At 28.4% G+C, this 17702-nt stretch overlaps 2 protein-coding genes and 2 long non-coding RNA genes across 7 annotated transcripts in view; 2 read left to right on the forward strand and 2 right to left on the reverse strand.

The window, feature by feature from the left end:
• The window catches only part of LOC141528959 (protein bric-a-brac 1), a 314927-nt gene that overhangs the window by 183116 nt on the left and 114109 nt on the right, over window positions 1-17702 (forward strand). The gene's annotated exons all lie outside the window — the stretch shown is intronic.
• The window catches only part of LOC141528966 (uncharacterized), an 80346-nt gene that overhangs the window by 12474 nt on the left and 50170 nt on the right, over window positions 1-17702 (forward strand). Inside the window, exon 2 of the long non-coding RNA XR_012479487.1 lies at window positions 11004-11059. This is a non-coding gene — a long non-coding RNA (uncharacterized LOC141528966). The remainder of the gene's footprint in view (window positions 1-11003; window positions 11060-17702) is intronic.
• LOC141528964 (uncharacterized) lies at window positions 937-8877 on the reverse strand. Its single transcript, XR_012479485.1, has 3 exons — window positions 8748-8877; window positions 6814-7228; window positions 937-1530 (listed from the first exon to the last, which is right to left on the reverse strand). It is a non-coding gene; the product is annotated as an uncharacterized LOC141528964 (long non-coding RNA).
• LOC141528961 (uncharacterized) lies at window positions 15382-16860 on the reverse strand. 2 transcript variants are annotated; one of them, XM_074245270.1, is made up of 3 exons: window positions 16204-16860; window positions 15732-16016; window positions 15382-15660 (listed from the first exon to the last, which is right to left on the reverse strand). In XM_074245270.1, the coding sequence occupies exons 1-2, from the start codon at window positions 16580-16582 to the stop codon at window positions 15763-15765; spliced, it is 633 nt and encodes a 210-aa protein (XP_074101371.1). In that variant the 5' UTR covers window positions 16583-16860; the 3' UTR covers window positions 15382-15660; window positions 15732-15762. The 2 variants fall into 2 exon arrangements, with proteins under 2 accessions (XP_074101371.1, XP_074101370.1); XM_074245269.1 differs by having other exon boundaries at window positions 15382-16016; window positions 16204-16859.

Raw genomic sequence — 17702 nt, forward strand, 5'->3', positions numbered from 1 at the left:
AAAGATTTTTCGTTTTTATTTTAAGTAAATGAATTAATCTTTAAACGATTTATCGGAGTAAATTCAATTAAATGATAGGTTAGTGAATTAAAATAAAAATTTATTCGTAACAGCTATTAAATCGCGTTACAGGGTGTATAATAAAAATTCGATTATTTCTTCTAAGTCCAAACAAAATTTTTAGTTTAAAGAAAAAATTTTTTTTTGCATTTCTGCACATGTCATACAAAAATACATCGATTACCAAAAAAATTGTTTTTTCTAAAAATTTTCTTGGACTTAGAAAAAAAAACAGAATTTTTATTATACGCCCTTATGGCATCCGAGGTGGGTCCCGGGAGCCATAAGGGCGTATAAAATTTTTTTTTAGCATTTCTTCACGTTTCGGACGAAACTACGTAGATTCCGGAAAAAAAAAAATTTATAAGCCCTTACGGCTTTTCACCAAGACCTTTTGCCTGGAATCTGGAACACGAAATATTTATAACCTTTTATTTGGGATGGAGAATTTTTTTAAATGAATAAATAAATTTTTTCAAAAAACCTTTACCTAGAACGTTTAAACTTAATTCTCATACCAAGTAACTTGAATGAAGAAATGTTCATAAATGGTTGATTGTCAAATAAAGCCATTTATGCTTTGATATGGCTATATATGACTATATAAGGAACAGTATAAAAATAAAAAAATGTTTTACAATAAATTAAAAATTATTCATTTCTCCATTCGGCTTTTGAAGTAAATATATCAACATATCAATCCCTTTTTAAAAATTACAATTTTCGGTTGGAAAATTTACTAAACGCTTTTATAAAATTTTTCAACATTCAAGAGTTATAATATAAGTCTTATAAATACATGCAGTAATTAAATTAATATCATATAATAAAAGCTTACATTAAATATTTGTAAATAAAAATTTTATTGCGGATATACATTTGCATTATCGATAAATTTTCATTATACCATACACAATGCTATTAATAATTTATCACTAATAAAAAAACTAACTCTTTAAATGAAAAAATTATAAATTATTCTTGGTTTCTTTTTAATACAACAAATCAGTAAATAAATGAAGAAAAAAACAATAATGTTAATGTGTCATCAAATAATTAATATTAATTACATTATTCTTGAAAAACAAAACGTATATGTGTATATATACTTATATATGATATATAATATATATTATTCCACACATCCGACCTCTGCTGCTCGAGCAAGTCGAGTTATTACCACTAATCCCGTAATTACCCGGACGAATGAGGGTACCCTGAACAGAGTCTCTCTCGTCTATTTCATTCTCATCATGTCTGCCTTCCCAATAAATTCCCATTAGAAACACAACTAACGGTTATCCATTTTGCCATCTACCCTTTCCGTTGTTTTTGTCGTTTTTTAAAATTTACTTTCTTCTTTTTTGTTAATTTTTTATTGTTCTACGCGGCGTTTCTTTGTTTTACCCTCATATCATTTTATTTTATTCCGTTTTATTTCATTCTATCCAAGTGCTGCACAGGAATAGCCTGGAATATATTTATACATTTTTTTTTTCAAAATAAGCATTGGGCACATACAGTTTAACGATAAAAAAAAAGATGATAATAAAAATAAAAATAAATAAATAAAAAAAAAAATGTGTAAGAACTCTTTGGGTTATTACCAAACTCCATCCCCCGAATGAAAATACTTGCTGTATAACTATCATGAGATAAAATAATAACAATAATAATAATGATAATAATGATAATAGTTATAGAGGTGGAATGTTATTACGAGTAATAATTTTCAGGGGCGTAATCGTTGAGAAAGAACGCCCCTGGGGTAACTGCATCCATAATCGTTATCGTTACGGTTTACGTCAGTGTCTGTACCACCATCAGTTCTCTCTTCTTTCTTCTATTTCTTTCTTTTCCACGTCGTTGCCAAGACTTACTTTTTATTAACTTTTATTTTTTATTGTTATTTTTTCTTTACAAATATCTATTTTTACGAACTAAAAAGAGTTTAGTAAATCCAAATATGGATGCTTTAAACTCTCATTTCATTATAAATATAATTAATTAAACGAAATTAAAAATGAATACAACAATCATTTTTTATTATAAAATTCAAATTTTAACAACCTTTCAAAAAATATACATTGATTGAATAGTATTTTAACACAGAAAAAAAGGTTCACTTCAGCTAAGAAAATATTTTTCTTCCTAATTATTTTCTTAAGCGAAAACAAAAATTTTTTTTTTGACACAAGAAATTTCACTTATTCCAACAAAATTAATTCTTTTGCTTTAAGAAATACGTATCTTGATCCAAGAAAATTTATTTAACTCAAGAGAATCTTCTTTTTTTGAGAAAATTCAGCCTCATGCTCCAAAAAATTTAGTTCTTGATAGAAGTAAATTTTCTTGTCTTTAGAAAATTTCCCTCTTGCTCCAAAAAATTAAATATCTCGATAGTAAATTTTCATTAATATTTTTATTGACTAACATGTCAAATGGGAAGATAAAATATTATTGAATCATTTTTTTTTTCATTCAACATGTATAATGCACGCTAAACTATTATAAAACGGGTATCAAATATTCAAGAGAAAAATTTTCGCAAGGTGCTGTTTCCCTAAATTATCCAAAAATCTTGATCAAATATAAAAATTTATTGAGTAAAGTATTTATGATAGTTTGAATTAAGAAAAAATTACTTCCACCAAGAATAGAATTTCAAGAAAAATTTTTACTTCGGCCAATACAACTTCGGTCTTCCTTCAGGCACCCGAAAATTTTCTTGAGCCAAGAATTTTATTCTTCAGTCAAGAAATTTTTCTTTCTGTGTACTGTACGGATACTCGCTTAATAATTCTTTGTATTCTAAAAAAAAAATTTTTGTTTTCTTTGGTGAATGGTCATGTACGCCTGTTTACATTTTTTCGATCAAAGGTAGTGTTTAAAATTTCAAACGAAGGGCAAATAATCGCTAAATCGTCTCCTCATAAAACAGTTCAATTTTACGTGTTGAGTTACAAAATAAGAATAATTTTTTTTTCTCCTCAAAAGTTTATCTGACATTGGTTTTTAATTTTATCAACTCACTACACTTTTTTTTTTTATTTAATTCATGTTAATTGGCATATACAATTAAAAATTTGTTTATATTTGCAAAAGTATTCATATTGTACCATTTAAACGGATTTATAGATTTCGAAAATAATTCATCATAAAAAAATCGGTAACTTAATTTTTAAGATGCAGAGCTTAACATGTGCAAAAATATTCAAATAGTGTAATTAGAAAAGGCGATAGAATTCTGTTAGTTTTTTTTGTCTTATCCTCGGAAAACATCGAGTGGAAAAAGAAAAACTGAATGTTGATATAACATTTATATTCAGTGGTTTTAAAAATTCAGTATCACTTGAAATAATTAAATATTATTATTTAGCATAAAAATCTCGTTGTTTAAAATTTAATAATTATAAAATAAATTTTTTTACAGTAGAAATGAGAACGGTCGAAGACGTTGGTTACATCATTCAGGAAATGGTCAAGTGGAACATTAGTTTCAACGATTATTAGAGTTAGTTTTAGGCGAATGAGTTTCATAAATGCTGAGAAAAAAAAAATATTAAGTCTTGTATTTACACAGAGTCGCTTTCGCGATGTATAAAATAAAAAGAGAAAAATAGAAATTGCGAGTATTCGTCGTCAGAGTCGCCTTTAGCCTCTAGGGAGTTTCATGCTTGCCGCGCTTATTATTATTTTTTATCACAATATTTGCTTTTCCCACATTCTGTTTTATGTTAATAGCTACGCATACTCATTTCTCGGCCACAACAATTATTATTATATTTTAAAAAAATAATGTATATAAATAAATATAAAAATTTTTAAACCCTGTTACTTTTTTTGATCATAATTATTGATTACTTTTATTTTTATTTTTTATATTAACGTTATTTATATGTCTGCTAGTCATTTGCAATTGGCAATTGCAATCCAGTGATATTTTTTCCAAAGAAATTGAAAAATTTATAATTTAAGAATATTTTATACTTAAAGTAGAGAAGTTTTATATATTTTATGATATACTGTAGAAGCGTTGAGTCTGCTACCGAGTGCATAAAATAATATATACATATATACACAGACGTATATATAAATATATATTTGTTACGGAAAGAAAAAGTTTTATAATTCATTGCACTTTTTTTACTGTCCTTAGCCATATGCCACATGAAAAATAAATAATAAAAGTATTTCCAACGAATCGGAACTCTTATTTTATATTACGTTTAAATATATATGCTTTTTTAAATTTTATAGGGGACAAGAAACTATTTTTACTGAAAACTTACACCGAATCATGAATAAAATAAATATTTAATAAACAAAAGTGAATTTTGAATAAAAACATTTCACAAATACCGTATTTAAGTTGAAGCGATTTCGGGTGCACTCACTTTTTCATTAATTATTCATCAGTGCATGAAATTTTTTCGGAACGTAGGAGTGAAATATATAAATATACTATACATTTATGTTCATATGAATACTTGAGATAGTAAATTTAGAAAAGGGAAGAATACCGCGAGGGGAAGTCTACAGGTGAACCGAAAAAACTATTTGAGTCGTCGGGACTAGGAATCGAACGCCCTTCTAATAGTGTTGTGTTGCGTGTCTTGTATTTTCAATACCTAACACCATATCAAGTACATAATAGGAGGTTAACTTATCTTTGTGTTCACTAATCTTACACTGAGAAAAAAGTATTGTTCTAATCAAAACACCGGTATTTTGCTAAGAGCGATATCGAGCTTAGTTGTGAAAATAGTTTGCTGCTTGGCGATTTTATAGTTCAGTGCACAGAAAAAAAGGTTCACTTGAATCAAGAAAATTTTTTTTTCCTAATTATTTTTTTGAGTGAAAAAAAAATTTTTTTTTGACACAAGAAATGTCACTTATTCCAACAAAATTCATTCTCTTGCTTTAAGAAATACGTATCTTGATCCAAGAAAATTTATTTATGTCAAGAAAATATTTTTGTTTGGAGAAAATTTAGCCTCTTGCTCCAAAAAATTTAGTTCTTGATAGAAGTAAATTTTCTTGTCTTGAGAAAATTTCTGTCTCGCTCTAAAAAATTAAATATCTCGATGGTAAATTTTCATTAGTATTTTTATTGACTGACATGTCAAATTGGAAGATCAAATAATATTGAATCATTTTTTTTTATTCAATATGATTAATTACACGCCAAAATAATATAAAATGAGTATCAAATATTCAAGAGAAAAATTTTTTCAAGGTGAGAAAATTTTTTTCTTAGCTGAAATAGGTGGCACTACTTCCCTAAGGTATTTAAAAATTTCGATCAAATATAAAAATTTATTGTATCAGGTATTTACGATCATTTGAATTAAGAAAAAATTACTTCCACTAAGAATAGAATTTCAAGAAAAATTTTTACTTCGTCCAACACAACTTCGGTCTTTCTTCAGGCACCCGAAAATTTTCTTGAGCGAAGAATATTGTTCTCTAGTCAAGAAATTTTTCTTTTTGTGTGAAGTATTGAAATTAATTAATTAATTAGTTATATGTTAAAAATTGATTGATAAAATAAGAATATTGGTTATTTAACTCATTTTTTTGTTTTCTAATCAATTCTAACACACTTTTAAAATTGTAAATCATAAAAAAATGACGACTCAAAGAGAAAAAAATATTGACCAAAAAATTTCGAAGAAAATAAGTTTTTTGCATAAAAAAAATTCTTGAGTCAAGAAATTATTCTTGATTTAGATAAATTTTTCTTGTCTCAAGAATTTTTTCTCTTGACTCAATAAAATCATTTTCTTTAAAATACTATACATAATTTATGATTTTTTTTCTTAAATGAAGTTATCTTTTTCATGAGTATATCAAAAACTAAATTATCCTGACGTTAATTAGAATTGTGAAAACCAGTGTACGAGAATTTTTGAGCAGTATACGTATAGTTCTCGACAAAATACCATGAATTGTTAGTAGAGTGATACTAAGTTTTGTTGTCAGGACACAAATGATTTTCAGTAGAAAAATGCTGTTTTACAAATAATATTTCTCAGTAACTATTCACAAATATTCCTTAGCTATTTAAATTCGTCGGTCAGTATATATAAATTCCAATACGTTTTTTCAATATCTACGAATCAGTACCCGTAACATATAAACAGCAACGTATGAAACTGATTCGTTAGAAGGACAGCAAAACTAAATAATTTTTTCAATAACTAGAAAAATTTTGCGGTATTTGCGAATTTTGCGCTGCTCTTTTTGATGAAGCCTCTAGGTTACGATTGAAAATATTTCGCCTGCTAGATGGGGAATCGATGTGAAATTATTGTTATAAAGCAGTTAATGCTTATTGTTTTTTATCAAAAAAGGTTGAAAAGTCACAAAAAAAAATTTATCTCATGTTTACATTCTTGTCCAGAAAATAATGAATTGTTTTCATTATCTTCAACATACATAGTATGTTTTACTGAAAGAGAACATTCATTTTAAGCTAGAATGTGTGTCAATTTGGTACACTAGTAAAGTCAATTCATAGAATTTAATACTTAGAATTAGGTAAAGTTTTTATATCACAATTTTATGAGCAGTGTATTAAATTATTTTAAAAGCTATTGGATAAATAAGATCAAATATATAATTTGAAAAAAATCTAAGTTTTGATAAATGTTAATTTAATTTTTTTTTTGTTCAATTAAGAAGTCAATCGTTTATTAAAATTTAACACATTTGATTATTAAAAATGATAAAAATAGTGCAAATACTCACATTTCGTTACTCAAACGAAAAATATTGACGTGTACAGTAATATTCCCCCTATTCACTTTCCTCCCCCTCATAACTTTTGACGAGTTTCAACGGTTGGAAACCCATGGCGAGATGTGAATATAATTTTATCCAGTTTTTTATTGCGGACATGTTGAACTGGTAAGGGTTTCGATAGCGGCAGCTGAATCGGAAATATTGCCCATAAATATTGGAGATATACCATTCCAAGTATTCACATGTATTTCATAGTATACATCCGTATATATGTATACACGTTGTAGTGCGTTTTGCTGTTGAAATTGTCCGAATGTATATAATATACGTCTATATATTAAAATGCAGATTTCTATCGAAATTCGTGCGGGCACGTCATGGTCTTTGCTATCGAAGTTCCATTGCTGTTCTCTTTTTTATACTACAATCAGAAATAAAAGCTCAAGTGCGGGTACAAGAGCGACTTACTCTTCAATATCTCAAAAAATAAAAAGCGTTTTTTCACTTTACTAACAAAATCATACATTACTCTTTTAGTTTAAAATAATATTTGCCTTTAATTTTATCCATTGAAATTTCAATTTACGATGGAGAGAAAATGAAAGTTACTATTGTCAAATTTTTATGCAAAAAAATTCTATAGAGACTAAAATAATATTGTCTTGATATTGAAATTTTTTGTTTTGTCTTGTCTTTCTATCTCAAAAATAAATCAATTTATTCTATCGTTTTTTTTTTATTTTTCCGTTGAAATCTTCACAGTAAATAATCTTGTGTCATTGCGTCAAAAAATTTATGTGTTAAATATCTAACACTTTCATGTATAAATTTAACATGTTATGGTGTTAATTCTCTTAAATCAACACAAAAAATATTGGACATTTAACACATTTTTTTTTAATGCAATGACACAAATTTTTTTACCGTGTCGTCTTAATTTAAATTGCTCAGAATTTTTTTAAGCTCATGTCGAAATAATATACCGTCGCCTTTCAACGTAAACCTCATAACTTCATGTACTATTAGTACTTTTATCACATGAACAATTCGAGAAAAATAATTAATTACTAATGAACTACAACTGTGAATATGCTGTAATTTTACTGGTTGGTCATGTAACCAAAAAATTTCTAATTTTTCTGAAAGCAAAAAAATTTCAACAAATTAATTTCTTACTCCAATAAAGTTGCTCATTTTTTTCAAAATAAATTTTTTCATGCAGTGCACGGAAACAACAAGATGACACTGGATATCATCCCAGATTATACTGAGTAAAAAAAAATTTTAGATAGTAACTAGTATAATCCAGATTACAATGAGTATAATCCAGATATCACTCAGTATAATCTGGATTATACTAGCTACTATCTGAAATTTTTTTCACCACAGATATTACTGAGTACAATCTGGGATGGTATCCAGTGTCATCTTGTTTTTTCCGTATGCAAGATTATTTTCCATATTAATTTTAACTATTAACGTAGATTTAACAAAAATAATTATTTCTACTTTTATCTGAAAACTTGCGATCTTGCAAGTACGAGCTTTACTCAGTAAGGGGACAAACGTACAATAGAGTTTATAAAAAATAATTTTGGTATTAATTCACATTCATTAGCTAATGGTCTTAAAAAAGAAAAAAAAATATTAAAATGGCATTAGAATGAAAAAACTTAGGCTTCATCTAAATTATTCATTACTAAAAACTGACTCATCCGGAGTCTTGCACCTATTTTCGAGTCTCTTTCTTTATTTCCACTCATTCTCATTCTCTAGTATTCGTGTCTCCGTATAAACTTCAACTGTTATTCCTCTTTTTTTTTCACAGTGATGCTTGAGAGGTAAACGAGAATAGGTATATATTTAAAAAAGAGAAGAGTAAAGATATGTTAAAAAAAAAAAAGAAAAAAAAACAAACGTAAAACAAAAAAGACACATACATGTATATATACATTTATTGGTGAGAAGCGAGATAGAGAGCAAAAATACGGTTGAATGCTCGACAAAAGGCGAAGTGGCTCTTTCATTGGCCGTACCGTAAAGCGTGAAATAAAAATAAAGGGCTACCCCGTTTTCTCTTGACTTCTTTTTTCCATTCTCCCTGGTATTATTTCAAATGTGCAGAATCCTCGTGGCTTCGCTTACTTTCTCCTGTCTTTCGTATATCAACTCATAGCACTGTACTACCACTAGTATATACTATAGTACTGTCTCATTCAACTACTGTGCTCTTCGATCCTCTCAACGCGACCTCCAACCTACGGATTTTCGACCGGGAATGATATGGTCTACGCGAATTCGCGGCTAGCCAACCATCCTTTCTCGCTTTCTCTTTTTATTCTCTCTCTCTCTCTCTCTCTCCCTTCCTCTCTATACCACTACTCTGGGGACAAACTGTTGAATACTAGTCGAGTGAGCGCGGTACGTTCAGAGAGGAAAAAGTGTTAGTCACTTTTCAGCATCGCCTCTAGCAATCTCTATTTTTTTCCAACATTCCTTTTACTTTTTTTAGATTTTTCATTACAAACTAATTAACCCTCACACTTATGTATTCCTTTATTTCCTCAACTTTTTTTTTATTCACATCCACTTAACATACGCAGCACGTATTTTTAAAAATTAATTATATTAATTAAGTTTAGTCGGATTTTTGAGGTTTTTTTTTTTTAACTTCTGTAATACAACTTTTAAAAACATTAAAATGTATAAACAAAAGTATTGCCTTTCTCTTGCGGTTATTAATACGGTAAGCAAGCCGGCGCTTGTGATTAATTACCGGCAAATAGGAACGGACGTAGATTGATACATCGCACAAGTGTTCTTGCATAGTTCTCCTCTTTCCACCCTGTTCCTTGTTTCTTCCGTATCCTCTTCATCCTTTTCACGATTTACGAGCTTTGCTGTGATTCAGTGACAATCCCAAATACGGAACTAATTTCAATTCATCCTAGTGAGAATAGTTTTCAAAATCAATAAGTGCACTTCCCAAGCGCTTATATTCCAACTTTTTTTTTTATTTTTCATCAATAACTATGTTTTTTAGTCTTTTTTTTTTATAATTATATTTTTAGTATTATATGTTTGTTAATTAATGAATACATTGTAAATTACAAATCTACAAATTTCTCTTGCCAGGTAATACGAAAATGTGTGAAGCCAAAAACTCGATAAGTTCAGAAATAATCCATTATTTTTTAATACGCTTGTATGGTCAAGAAAATGAATGGAATTATAAATAGTACTCTTTATCAGTGTTGTTTTATTTTTGTAATTGAGAGATTTTTCTCCTACGTATTTATACGATGAAATGGATTTTTTTGTTGAATTTAGTATCATTGGAGAGGGCTTGAGTTGAATATGTGTCTTTTCAAGATTTTCCATCGATTTCACCAATGCATTTTTTATGATTACTTTTAGATGTAGCACTAGATAGATTCGAATTTTGCACTGAATAAAATTTGTTTATCAATATATTTTAACAATAACATTAATATATCAAACATAAATATTAATAAAAAGTTAAACTGAAGTAAGTTGACTTACTTCATTTTATAATAATTTACACAGTAAAAAATTTTTCGTCGTTGTGTGGAGTGTTAAAATTTGTCTGTAGAATTAGGGTGTGCCAAAATTCAATTTCCGTGAAGAACCTTTTAAAATTGGAATTTTGAGTTCCTCTTTTAGCAGGAGCTATGCTTACGCATTTCCCAAGATATTTTGGAGTGAGACGATTTATTTGATTTTCATAGAATTTTTAACAGATTTAGTTGGGCACTCCCGGCCAAAATTTGAAATTTCAGCGAAAATACCCAAACTAAACTGCTGTTAAAAAATTCTATGAAAATCAAATAAATCGTCTCACCCCAAAATATCTTAGAAAATGCCCAAACACAGCTCCTGCCAAAAGCGGAACTCAAAATTCTAATTTTAAAAGGTTCTTCATGGAAATTGAATTTTGGCACACCCTAGTGTAGAATATTACACTCTAGTGTGTAGAATTTAGCATTCTAGTGTGTTAAACCATTAAATCAACACATGAGAATGTTAAATTCTACACACTAGAGTGCAATATTCTACACACAAATTTTAACACTCTACACAATGACGAAAAATTTTTTACTGTGTAGTAACTGAAAAATAAAATTATAATATTCTAATGTACATAATTTTCAAATTTTCATATTTTTATGTTTCAGGTAAGTGTTCTAAGAACTGGATACATCCTAAGTCAATCAAAAACTCTTAATTACTTGTAAGTTAGCCAAAAAATTAATTTTTGCATAATTAATTGCAAAACACTTGAAAAATTTCGTATATTACTTCAAAAAATAAGCGTAATCATTTTTAAAAATAAAAACTTGAAAAAAGTCGAGCGTCCCGACTTGTTTATCAATTTATAAATTTTCTGACAAAAAAAAGAAATTACCGTTGACTTGGTCATTAAATTCAGAATAATGATTTTCTCGTTCGAAGCATCGAGCACCTACCCCTTGACATTTTATTCTCTTAATATTTTTTTCTTACTATACCATTAATCGTAGTAGTAATTAGTCAATTAATTAAAGTACACATAATTATTAGTGAAGACTTGGTAGAGAGAAAATACCTCTCGAGTTTCGCCTCCAATTGGGAATTATTGAGAAAATTAATTGTGCGTAAAGGTCTCGATCTTTTTTCAACGTCTATTTCATCAACAATTTTCATATTTTTTTTGTTTCCTCATTAACAAAATCCTTGAGGAAAAAATTTATTGACTTTAATTAAAATAATTCGATTCGTCTAATAAATTTTCTATAAATTAATAATACTAATCGATGCCAAGTTAATAAAATTAATAAAATAAATCTCGAAATGATTTTATCTTAAAAGGGATAATTATCATATGTAGTATCTATCACCAGACTTTATAAACGTTCTATCATCATTCTCAACGCCGTTTTATCGTGAATTATAATTAGCCGCATAAATATGCGTTCGTGCGTAGCATAATTCGACCAATAACAGTAAATTACTCATGAGCATGAGGCTGAGAGAGCTGGAGAGAGACCGAGGGATGGAAATTTAGAGAAGAATAAAGAGGCAAGTATCCTCTTCGTCTCTCACCCTTCCTCCATCAGATTACGCCACGATAATACGATGAATTGGTATTACTAATCGCCGATAATTAATATAAATAGATGACCACTGTTGGTAACGATTTGCCGCACAGCTTTCTTTCTCATCCGCTCTCTCGCGCACTCAATGTCTATCACAGTTGTCTGTGTTATATTCTGATTTTCATTAATACTCGTTAAAAAATTTCTTAATATAGTTAAATAGGACTAATCACGACTTTACATATGAAAATTAAAAAAATTTATAGATATTATAATTTTTTTTCTTCCTAAAAATATGTAAGTCAATTAACATTTTGTTTAAAAAAAAAAACAAATGGTTTAGTAGATAATTAAACTAAAAACAAATGTCAGATAATCTCTTTACATGAGAAAAAATGAATAGTTCCTGCAACAGGATATTGTTCGGTGCTATGGGACAAAATCCTGTTGCAACAACAGCGTGTTGCAGTACAATGACTGTTTTATGACAGAAACATAAGTTGTTATTATTAATATTATAATTCAGAACAATACACAGTAAAAAATTTTTCGTCAAATTTTGTGTTAAAAATTTTTATGTTAAATATTACTTTTTTTAGAATTTTAATTTTTATTTTCTTCGATACAATATTAAATTTAGCCAAATGTTAAATAAATTAAATGTTTAACTAAAAAAAATATTTCTATCCAATTTTTGTTATAGTAAATTGCTAGTACGCTTTTTACGATTAACGAAATCAATAATGATATGTCAGTAATAGAACTAACGTAATTAACATAAAAAATTGTGATAAAAATGCCACGGTGTCCTGTTGCGGCAACTATTTAGTTTTTTCTGTGCAGAAGAGTTGAAAAAACGATTTTTACTCTCTAAATTAAAATTCATGAAAGTCTTGTGGTCATAGATTGAAACTAGCAAAAAACGGGCCAGGATTCATTATTGGTTCAAATTAAGGCGCGCTATTCAAATTTCTAGTAACTTATCTTAAGTTTAAGTAACTTCAAACTTAAATCTCTTGGGAGGAGACGATTAAGAGATCATGTGCCCTCTGTTGGAGATTTTTGACACTACTTTTTGTCATATAAGACAATATCATTCAATTTTTTCACGGGTATACGGAAATTAGTAAAGGGTAAAATGTATAACAATATTTTGAAAAAATAAAATTATTTTTATAATATTTTTACGAGCACTCATTTTGTTTACTCACCTTTGAATGAAATTTTTCACCGTAGAGAGTATCATTTTGCCCGATTTTTCTTCTGCTACAATTTTTAATTAATGATAAAATAAAACAAAAGTATCAGTCGCTAAATATTTCATACTCACAATAGAATTCTCAGTAACTAAAAATGAATAATTCTTACCCTTATTCATAACGAGAAAAAAAAAAAAAAAATTTAATTCAATTCATACTCATAATTATCATCATTTCCAATTATATAGTGAATATATTAAACAAAGGTACAAAAGTTAGCGATAAAAATGTTAGCTTTATATTTTTTATTTTCGTATCAATTAACGCACTTGTCTTGTTTATTGAACAAGATTTTTTTGCATCGTTAAACCTTCACATGACTTTCGATATGTGGTTTTTCCATCTGAAAAAGTTACTAATCGTCCGTATAACCACATACACCTATGGGAAGAATAATAAATAATTAAAAAAAAAAATAAAAATGAGCATAATAAAGATATAGGGGGATGGACTTTCCAGATGAAAAATTGCTTTCAATAAAAAATGAGCCTCGGATTTATACATGTGTATAATTATCACAAAAGGATTTTATATGGTACGAATGAAAACGAGCAAAAGGGGAAGCGAGAGAGAGAAAGAGAGAGGGGAAAATTCATTGAAGAATGGATCATTCAACTTTTAGTCTCGTAATTTGCATTCGTATATACATTTGACTTATAATTTCTCATTGCAGCGGATATTAATAAATTGACGTTCACCATCACAGTCATAAATAGACAGTCGAATAAATTCTCTGGAATAAATGAACGCCCTTGCTTTCTTCTCTTCTATCTTTATAACTTCTATTTAATCTTTCTATCGTTTATTCGTTAATGTATGCAATTTCCCATTCTTATAATGGCAACACTGTGAAAATCATTTAATATTTATGCTATGAATATATTAGGGTGATTCAAAAAAAAAGAATATTTTTTTTTTCGTTTGGTACTCTGAAAAATAGGTTCCTAAACACCTCTAAGAAAGCCTCTCCAAGCATGAGTTCTTAATTGTAACGGGAAGGTCCTCCTTCTTACAGTTTTCTATTTTTTCTTATTATCAGATAGAAAAATTTATATCTCGCTTCCAACTACTTGAAAAAATATCTTGTTCCTTAGATTTTGTAGGAAATTGAATGCTCTACAAAAAAGGTCTCTTACGATTTTTTCGTAAACCCAACCGTTTAAAAGATATTAACGGTTAAAGTTTGATTATTTTTGGGAAAATTTTTATTTCTTATGAATTTTATAACTCAATGAAAAAAATCATTATGAATGATGAAACTCATAGTTTTGTAGGAAATTTACTGCTCTATAAAAATGGTCTCTTATGATTTTTCGATCAAGTTGAGCGTTTACGAGATATTCATCGTCAAACATCAATGCATATCAATTTTTCTAGTTTTTGATCAATAATTCGAAAAATTTCAATTTATTCTGTGAGTTTCAAGGAAATTTAGACAAATTTGAGTTTCTATGAATAGAAATATGTTATGAACTATTTTTTTAATTAGTTTTTTTAGTCTTGTACATGTTTGATTACATTAAAACAAAAAATTAGTGCATTTTTTTAAATATATAATTCAATTTAGTGTGTTTCACATGTGTTTCACTTTTTTATCGAAGAATTTATTTATTTAATTATCAACTGCCATATAATTTTCAATATTTTCAACATAACGGTACACTTTTACTGTAAATAATTTCCTCTATTGCAGTTTGGGTAGTTTTTTTTATGTTCTTTGATAATTTGCAATAAGTATTGGAATTGCTCTTCATTTTTTGTCAAGCATTGATTATACTCACTAACTAATGCAACAGCTCGTTCTGCTGAATCATTAACAACATTCAATTGGTTAAAGTATTCTTTATTTTCAATGTAACTGTCATTAGTAGGCCACGATTCAATATCTTTATCAAGGAAGTCATATGGTAAATCAAAGATTTTAAAGAGATTTAAAGACTTTTTAGAAACAAAGTCACTCAGACTTTTTTGCGTTAATGAATTCAAATCGTTTTTATCAATTATAATTTTTTAGCTTTAGAATCTGTACCGTTACGAGTATTAACAGCTCCAACAATATTTTTTTACTTCCAATGAAACGGTATCGTCAAATAATGATAAAATGGCAAGTTCATCACTTAAATACCATAAATGCAAAATCATTTTTCACAAGTTGCTGAAGAAATCAATGAATTGATATTTTTGTACTCGAATAAATTTTTCAAAAACTGCAAGTCATGATTAGCAGCAGTTGTTGCAGAAGTTGATGAAAACCAAGCTTTTAAATACAGTGTAACTATAAATATACAAATTTGCCGAAGACCGTCCAATTCTTTATTAGAAAGCTTAAATTCATTTCTGAATAGAAACATTTTTAAACTGTAAATTGCCTTCGCCATCCACCTAGCATGATGAATTACACCAGGACGTTTGAAAAAAATTTCTTCTTGAGGCATTTCTCCAAGGAAAATCAACGACAATTCCAACAATTCTTTATAGTCATCTCGGGGTTGTAGTAACTATCAAAAACAATTAAAAATTTGTCAGAAACAAAAAAATTTTTTTTCTTAAAATCGCAGTTAAATCATACCTGTAACGATTGTGCAATTAAACTAGATATTTCATTTTTTTTTATCCAAAATGATATCAGCAACAACAGTATCTTCAATTCCAGATTTATAATTAGTTTTATTTATTTCATCCCATGATTTTTTAAATCTTCCGAACATTGGTACGTTTGGCCCAGATGACACAGGCCAATATACTTCAAATGCACTTCTCAATATGATCTCAAAAATGTGGTGACGACATGGTAACCAGATTAACTCTCTTCCCAAAGTCTTTTCAATTGCCTTACATGTACCGTTATGAATTCCTGTATAAAGAAAATAGATAACTATCGTTAAATTTAATATTTTCAACAAATTGTAGATTATATTTAAAATCCAAATGAGTAAATAATTCTCAATAATTTCAAAAGTGAAATTCAGTAAGCAATAAAAATTAAACTAGAACGTTAATAATTAAATATTTTTTAGATTAAATTATCATTGATAAGTTACCTGTATTAACTGCCGTCGTGTCAAAACACATCGCCTTAACATAATTAGTAATACCCCATTCACTCAATGTCGATAAAATGGCTGATGTTTGATTGTCTGCCGTCCCAGAATTCATTTTTGGAACCCCAAGTAATTGTTCGGTACCAAATGCAGTTAAAATAACTGGTAGCCGTTCCACAGATTTTGATCCAACAAGGTCATTCAGCATTTTTCCGTCCCAATGCACAACGTATTTATCGTGTGTCTTAAAGTTGTCATTAAGTCCTTTAGCAATGTCTTCTCTTTGAAGCATACGAGCTCGTTGAATTGAACTATAACTGAGCGTTGTATCTTCAATTTTAATACCTACTGCTAGTAAAACCGGAGCAATAATAAACATCGCATTTCTACTGCTGACATTAGCTCGGTCGAGTCCAAAAATGACTTCAGGAGTTAAGACATCAAGTTTTGCTCGTTTTGTCGGAATTGGAGGTTCATACTCTGAATCAGATCCAAAATTTGTAACTCCACTTAATGTATACGTAGAGAACGACTCTGATTTTTCACTTGGAACAATCGCATGACTGGTAGACGGTTGATCTAAGTCTGGAATAAGATCTGTTTTATAAATTAAACGAAGAAAATGTATAGAATTTATTCATTTTGATGACAAATAATTAAGAAAGGACTCCAAAAATTGTCTAGTCAAATGTCATCTAGTCATCTATGAAAAGTTACACTACTACCTGACTTTATAATAATTAAATATCTCAGATACTTACTACTCTCATAAATCTATTCCCATCATAGTTGTGGTTAAGTTTGATACAGGTACATTATTAGAAAGAATCTCTTTATGGGTACCGAATTTTTGATCCAAATACAACTTTCTAATATTATCATCAAGCACTTTTAAGGATTTTTCGCTCACAATGTCGAATAATTGTTCAAGATCAGTCTGAAATTTCATTTCCTTTTGGTTTTGCGCTGAATTCTTTTTATCGAAATGTTTTTGTAATTTTAACCATTGACTGTGATAGCGAAGAAATTTTTGACTGCATTAGGAGCTCCACTAGTTGGAATCTAATTTTTCTCCACAGTTCAATAACTTGGTCAACTGAATTTTTAGCACTTTGTTTGATTGAATACTTTAAAATTTTAAGTTGGTAGAAAAACACACGCATAACCTCTTTCACTTTTGGTAACTTACGTTCCGAAATTCTTTGTAGAGGTATTCCGATAAAACGTATTTCTTTATTCATTGTAGGTTAATTGATGATAAATAAATTTATGTGATGATTATAAGACTTATTTAAAATGAATTATTTTATTACGTATTCAAGATGATCAGTTTTAGGAACACTGAAAATACGGTATTAAATGGGTAGATACTGAAGATAGTTGAGAGTAAAAACATAGATGGCGTTAGTTTCAGAAGACAAACAGAAGAAGAAATGGAATTCAAAACAAAAATCCCCTCGAACGAAAATTTTATGTATATTTTGTGAAAAACAATTTAA

Source organism: Cotesia typhae, unplaced genomic scaffold, assembly GCF_013202065.1.
Source record: "Cotesia typhae breed Kobodo isofemale line unplaced genomic scaffold, CoteBio_Ctyphae contig_44, whole genome shotgun sequence".
Taxonomy (NCBI): domain Eukaryota; kingdom Metazoa; phylum Arthropoda; class Insecta; order Hymenoptera; family Braconidae; genus Cotesia; species Cotesia typhae.